The sequence below is a fragment of the Globicephala melas genome, chromosome 4 (assembly GCF_963455315.2).
Source record: "Globicephala melas chromosome 4, mGloMel1.2, whole genome shotgun sequence".
Classification (NCBI taxonomy): Eukaryota; Metazoa; Chordata; class Mammalia; order Artiodactyla; family Delphinidae; genus Globicephala; species Globicephala melas.
In genome coordinates this window covers 10,638,266-10,645,372 of record NC_083317.1, presented here as the reverse complement: position 1 = coordinate 10,645,372, position 7,107 = coordinate 10,638,266, and the positions used below count along the sequence as shown (strand labels likewise).

General features: G+C 48.8%; 1 protein-coding gene across 2 annotated transcripts; it reads right to left on the bottom strand.

Annotated features, from left to right (window-relative positions):
• Positions 1 to 833: 833 nt before the first annotated feature.
• On the bottom strand, positions 834 to 6,675 carry KCNE1 (potassium voltage-gated channel subfamily E regulatory subunit 1). 2 transcript variants are annotated; one of them, XM_030880834.2, is made up of 3 exons: positions 6,586 to 6,675; positions 5,538 to 5,632; positions 834 to 1,591 (listed from the first exon to the last, which is right to left on the bottom strand). In XM_030880834.2, exon 3 carries the CDS (start codon positions 1,538 to 1,540, stop codon positions 1,151 to 1,153), a length of 390 nt encoding a protein of 129 aa, XP_030736694.1. In that variant the 5' UTR covers positions 1,541 to 1,591; positions 5,538 to 5,632; positions 6,586 to 6,675; the 3' UTR covers positions 834 to 1,150. The 2 variants fall into 2 exon arrangements, with proteins under 2 accessions (XP_030736694.1, XP_060153527.1); XM_060297544.1 differs by having other exon boundaries at positions 834 to 1,609; positions 6,586 to 6,626.
• Between the last annotated feature and the right edge of the window lie 432 nt (positions 6,676 to 7,107).

The window sequence follows — 7,107 nt, the reverse complement described above, 5'->3', positions numbered from 1 at the left end:
TTAAGAGGATCTTTTGGGGGGGGGTCACAATTCAACCACGATGGGCACGTTACCTCAAAAGGCCCTGCCACCTCAGTCCCGTGTGTTGCCCCTTGCCCACACCCACGCCTTCCCCTGAGCTCTTGAGGTGGTGGATGCAACCCTCCCTCCTGCCACGAAAACCGAGTACCTTCCCCTTGGTACACATTCTGAAGCAGGATTTTTTTCCTTCTGCATCTCAACTGCGCTACGTGAGTAGGTAGTGTGTGTGTGTGTGTGTCCTTGAGTATCTGTGTGTGTTTCTCTTTGTGTTTCTGTGTGCACGTGTGTGCCTCTGGGTATGAGCGTGTGTTTGGGGTGTGTGTGTGTGAAGGGTGGGCATGGGGGGGAAGAGGAGGCAGGAGAGGAAGGGGAGGATAGAGCCACCATGGTAAGGGTACGAGTGAAAAGGGCAGAGTAAGTCTTGTCCCATAGCAAGTGGGGAAGTATGCTTGCAACGAATATGGAAACATTATGTCTTGGGTCTCAGTCCCATAAGGAAGGCGTATTCGTTAGGATTTTGATTCTGTTACTTTAACAAAAACCAAAATCACACTGGCCCAAGGAAGATCGGAGTTAGTTTCCCTTTCCTCTAAAGTCTGAGCTGTTGATTGACCAGACCCTGCCCCATGCCATGGCCCAGGGACCCAGACTCTTATTGCTGTACCATCTGTGAATACACTGTCCTTTTCCAGAGTCAAAACTGGCTCACCACCTGATCCATGTCCCAGCCGCGGGGAAGGGGGAGAGGGGAGTGGAGGACACATCCTTTCCTTTTCAATACTCACTGGGAAATTGCCCTCATCATTCCCACTTCAACTGACCATAACTTCATACACAGGACCTTGCTAGCTGCAAGGAAGTCAGGGAAAGACAGCTGTTATTCTCAGAGACCGTGATCTCAGGGATTTTGCTGAAATTAACAAGGCAGGCACACATACTGGGGAGCGGCTCACAGCCTATTATAGAAGGAAAGTGATTTTAGAAATATAGTGTTACTAATCCACCTTTCACCCCTTATGATAGAAAAAAAAAACCGAATTATACTCATGCAGGAAAGAATATAAGGAACATGTAATTGGAAAAATCAGATCATCAGGGAGGCTTTGTCCAATTCTGACCAGTCTCGGGGTCAGGATGACAGCTTCATCTCAGGAAGGTATGCAGTGGGTCGTTCTACAGCCAGCTGGTTTTCAATGACATAACACGCCCTGCAGCTCTCCAGAATCCGGGCCTGGAAGTACGCCTTGTCCTGCCCCTGCCAGGTGTCAGACTCGATGTACACATTGTACGGGTCATGGGAGTGCTCCAGTTTCTTGGAGCGGATGTAACTTAGCATGATGCCCAGGGTGAAGAAGCCGAAAAAGCCAAGCACCATGAGGATGTACAGTGCCGCCAGCTTGCCGTCATCATGGCCCAGGGACCTGCGGGCCAGGTTGGATGTGTTGTTGCCCGGTTGAACTGTCCCCTGCCACAGCTTGGTCAGCAAGGGTGTCACAGCCGTGGCGTTAGACAGGATCATCCTGGGAGTCAAGGTTTCACTGCGGGAGGGTGAACTTCCCAGGAAAACTTTCTAAAAGAAAAGTGCAACCTGAAATAAAAAAATATGTATTGGCCCAACCCCCACCCCCCACCCCTACACAAACACACACCCCACACAGTTTTTAAAAATCTCAGTAAGAGGGGTGCCCTACCAGAGTATGACGGGGGAGTACTCGGTCATGGTGTGTGCCACCTGGGATCTACATAATGCCCTCTCTTGACTGATCAAGTGATAAATTGATTCACTTTTATTTCTATTCACCACCCCCTCCCTGCCTCCATAGGTGATCACCAGAACGAGTTCCCTTAATACACACATTGTGTCGTACGTGTGCCTTTTAATTTATACGCTATGGGCCAAATTGTTCTCTCCAGCAAGTCATACGTTCAAGCCCTAACCCCTAATGCAGTTGAACCTGGAGGTAGGGTCTTTCAGAGGTAACTAAGTTAGATGAGGTCATAAGGGTAAGGTCCTAATCTGATAGGACGGTGGCCTTATAAGAAGAGGAAGACAGGCCTTGGTCTGGGTTCCTGTCTGGCATTGGGACTTTTCAAAGCTTCTCAGGTGATCCTACTTTGCACTCAAGCTTGAGAACCACTGAGCTATGATGTGGGCCCTTAGGAAATTAACCAATCCGTCTTTTGTGCTGCAGAGTACCCGGAAGAATTATATAAGAAGAGAAATAATAACTTCATAGCATAATTTTCCAATCTTGTTTGTTTTTCAGATTTTCTTTTTCGGTCTTGCATGTCCCTGAGAAAATCTGAACGGGAGTTGCGGAAAGAAATTCTCAAGTCATCACCATGACCTCAGCTGTCCCTGTCCTAACTCACAGTGGCATCTCAACATTATGGTAAGCCTGTCGTAACTTTATGCTGGACCAGAAAAGCCAAGTTCCTTAACTGCCTTTCAAATAACAACTCTGCATTTTTAACGAAAAATCTTTTGCTGACTTTACACTTAATTTATTGTATCGCTTTTGCTAAATGCCTTCTATGCCCCCAAGGCCTGCATGCTGGGTCATGTGGTGTTTTTGCGTATTGAGTCACAAAATGAGTTTGGCAACGTCCTCTAATAATCAGCATGGTGTAAACGACACAGAACCCAATCCTCACAACAGCTGTGGGTTTATGTCCCATTCTCCAAGTTCACATCCATTATAATGCCAAAGCACTGTCTAGTGGCCACAGTGAGGACTGTTGGACTCAAATGGATGTGGAGACCAGCTGATCCAACAGTCTTAACTTCATAGAAAACTGGTTTCCACAGAGGTGAGCTGACTTGCCCAAGGTCACGTCTGCGATCAAAAATACATCTAAACTTTAATCTTTTAGCCATGGACTCGCATTTTATTAGCATAGAAAAAGGAGCTCTCAGGACCTTGCAGAGAGAAGGCAGATCTGTATTTAAGCTCAAAGGGACCAAGGAGCCGGCTACTTGTGTCAGGTAAAACTGAGTCTAACTAATTGGGAACTGGCTTCTGACCTACATATGCCATCAGAAGAGCCCTCTGCCCCACCGGCAAGAACCACAGCGTTTTGTAGCTCGCACAGGAAATAGGGGGCTGGAGGAGGAAGAAGCAGCAGGAACCAGGGAGGTCCAGCTCCAAACACAACCAATTTGATGATCAGCCTTTGCTAAACATTCTCAAACTGGCCTTACTGGGCCCAGAAAGAAGGAAGTGGGGTGGGGGTCTAGAAGTTTCTGCTTCTGCCTGGGTTTGAGACTCTTCAGGAGGCATAGACACTGCCCCCAACGAAGGTTAGTGCAATTTTTTTCCGTCAAAGCTGAGTCCCAGAGCTGCTGGTCTACTGAGAATCACTCAGGATTCGGGACTGTGGACAGCCGAGCTGAGCTGCAAATTGACAGCAAGCATGCCTCCAGCACCCCGGGATCCTGCGAACGCCCCAACTGTACCCAGGGGAGAGGGGGAAGTAGGTGATGTCACGCTGTTCCCGGCACACACCGTCCCTTCTGCCTTTCTCCCAGGAGTTCCAGATCCGTCTCATATCAGCACCCATAACAGGCTTTTAGAACAGATTTCCTAGTACCGCACCTCTCATTCTTTCTTACGCATTTACTAAAAGGGCAAGGCTTTCGTGGCTGACTCCAAGCTCTCTACTGAGAGGGACAGATTCTGGGGGCAAGTCAGGGGAAGAGGAATGTCAGGGTTCCAGAGTTCCAGCCCTGGCTCAGTCCTAGCTACTCCTCGCGGCTCCCAGACGGTACCGTAGCTTGCTTATCTAGGTGGGATGGGGATGACATTCCTGCCATTCTTGTCAGCATTTCCTTGAAAGAGCATCCAGTTTTGAAATCAGCAATTTTTGTTTCAGGAAGCAGAATTAGGGTAGAAACAATTATGGATAAGCTTAATTTGGGGGAATATGATCTTACTGAGTCAAGAATTCTGTGAGCCAATTTTCCTTGGAAATACCTGTCAACTGTCTTCATCTTTATCGAAACACGATGTCCAAATTCTGGAGATATATTTACCTCCTAGCAGCAAAGAGCGGCCCAGACTCTTCCAGGCAGTCAGCGGGCTTTGTCTTGGGCTTCTCACCTTCCTCTCTCCCGGGAGAGGAATCACTAAGGTGGCCAAGGTCTCAAACAGTCAGGATGAAACCTGTACAGAGGCACCGCATTTGACTGTCCTCAAAGATCTGTAAAGGGCTTTCTGCCACCTCCCTGCTGGATGTGCGGTGTGGTTCTTGAGTCTGGTCACAGGGCTAAGAGCATCCCAGACCTCTCTGTGGGTGGCAGAGAGGAGCTCTGGGGTGTGAAGGGTGGAAATGTGAACCAGAGAGCTGATGAGAGGGACCCGGTCAAACTCAACATGGGAAAAAGGATGAGCATTTTGGCATGGAGAATGGATGGCAGCAGGATTCCCAGACTGGGAAGGGAGCTGAAGTCACATAGAAGGAAGAATCTCACCCTCAGCAAATTAAATGAATTTGGGGAGCCCCAGTTTCCTCATCTGAAAACTGGGGATGATGGGATGACTGGGGAGGCATGAAACAAGCCCACAACCTTCCTATCTCTTGCTTTTGCTGCTCTCTCTGCAAGAGAGTCATGACCACCATGTCTGCCTGCCAAAATTCTACTGGTCCTCCAAAAGCACACTCCTATGCCAACGTGTGAAGCCCCTTCCAGATGTCCCATTCCCTGCTTTGAGCCCTCATAGTACCCAGTCTGTACCGCTCAAATTCTAAGCTGTGTTGTAATCATTTGTAGTCTCGTCTATGCATTTCCAGGAGCTCAGGAGGATCAGAGACTGTATCGTTCACCTTGTCCTCATTCCAGCCCCCAGAATGAGTCCATATGGGTTTGCTGAATTAAATGGGCATGAAAAGTATTAAATTTAATACAACTACAATGTGAATGTGAGAGCAAAAAATCAACAAAGTAGAATACACTCTGAAAAGAGCTTGGTGTAACCAAATGAAAACCTCTTTCAAGGTAGTCTGTTTTGATATAATAAAATTTAAATTATTTTATGTATATTTATTTTATTAGCATTATTTATTTTGTATATTAAATTTTATATTATTAATATAGTTATGTATAACTATATTAATAACTATATATATCTGCAACCCACCTTATTCCTAAAAAGGTTCAAAGCCATCAATAATTGTCAATAATACAGCATAATTTTCACCCATCCTCCCCAATTCCCGTAACTCTTACTTTGCCCTCCTTTTTATCCATAGTACTTGATCACCTGCACCTAGTATAGTTTTTCTTATTTATTCTGTGCATTGTCTATTGTTTGTCTTCCCTATCAAAATGTAAGCTTTTGAGGGCAGGGATCTTTGCCTGTGTTGTTCCCATGTATCCCGAAGACTAGAACGGTGTCTGGCATGTGGCGGGAGCACAGTGAATATTGACAGATGCAGGCACGCATGCATGGATGCATGAGTGAGTAAATGTCCCGCTCAACTACTGGAAAGCCCGAACCACACAGAAACTGTCTCACCAGCTCTGCCTTCAGAGACTTAAGATGACAGGAGTGAATCCCTCTGATGTCTTCACAGGGTACTTTATTTTCAAAACAATCCACTTTTGAATAACCTGTCAAAAGCAAGACATACCTGAATATTCTGGAAACTAAGAATGCCTTCCTCAGACCCATCCTCAGCTCATCTCTGATGAGCAGCAGGCAACAGAGCAGAGCCAGCAGAGGGGTTTTGCCCCCTGGTTAGAAACCCATAGATCAGAGTCAACAGCGTCTTCTAGCAATTCACTCATCACATGAATTAAAGCAACGGTGTGATCACAGCCAAGTTCCCCACCATGGTGACCATAAGTGACAACTGTGGTTATTGACAAGGCCCTTCCTCAGTGGAGCTGGAAGCTCCTTCTTAACCTAAAAGTGGACTCAAACAGCTCACATACAGCAGTCTGAAAAATCGAGGGTCGGGGGCAGGGGGCGGGGCGGAGTAACATGATATACTCAGCACATAACACGTGACGGCTACTGGGTCAACTTTCTTCTGAAAGTTCCACATTTTCCCCAGTTACTACAATCAAGATCAGATACCAGTAACGTTCTGCGTGTCCCATGCCTTTTCCCTGGGGAGATGCCAAGGCCCAAGAAACTTTTCTGGTCCAAAGAAAACCCACAAAACATTCCCTTTGAGGCCGGGTGCGTTTGCAAATATTGCCTCATCTGGAGGTCTTTGAAACCAAGCGGGGGGCTGGGATCATGGGCGGTTTTGGTTTTCTTTGGATGCTTTTAAGTATTTTCCCAATTTTCTCCAGGAACGACTGTAATTTAATAATAATGGGAAAATGTTGTCGTTGTTTGGTGGTGAGATGATTTTCTAGGCATGCGTTCTTAGAAGCGTAGAAGGCAGAGGGAAAGGAGGCGTGAGGCCGAACCACCTATTCTGTCTCCCACTAAGGGGATCGCGGCGCCTCCTGGCCCAGGGGCTGCGACTGGGTGCCTGGAGCCCGCTCAGGGTCGCCGGCCTGGGGCATCGCGCTCCGGGCGAGGAGCCGGGAGGCAGGAGCCCTTGACTTACCAGGTCTGGGGCGCGGAGAGAGCCGGGAGCGCAACGGGGTCCAGGGCAGCCAAGCGCAGGGCACCGACAGCCGCGCCCCAGGCGGCGCGCTCCGCGGGCAAGTGCGCGGCGGGGCGGGCGGGGCCTCCGGAGCCAGAGGGCGCCCCGCCCCGTCCCCGCGCGTCCCCGCAGAGCCCGCGGCCCCCTGGCCACCCTAGGCCATCCCGGGGCCCCCCCGGATCCTCCGCACCCTGCGTCTCCAGCAAGCGCTCTGTCACGCTGGGTAAGCGCAGAGCCGGCAGAGAGTCTGTATAAGAACTGCCAGCCAGCCAGCCAGCCAGATATACCTTCCTGAGGAGTTCGGCACTGGCAGGCAAGAAGCCGCAGTGGCCAAAAGAAGTCCGTGCCGGAGAACCCCACTGTCGGCCAAGCACTCGCCAAACACTCCTTCACACATCTCCAAACAAGAACTTCAAATCAGCTCAAAACCACAGCAGACTCCTTTTAGCTGCGTCCTGAACCCCAGCAGTGACCATGCATCTA

What these genes read in the sequence shown, in the direction of transcription:
- KCNE1 (XM_030880834.2), bottom strand. Translation starts at nt 1,540, where the DNA reads ATGATCCTGTCTAACGCCACGGCTGTGACACCCTTGCTGACCAAGCTG.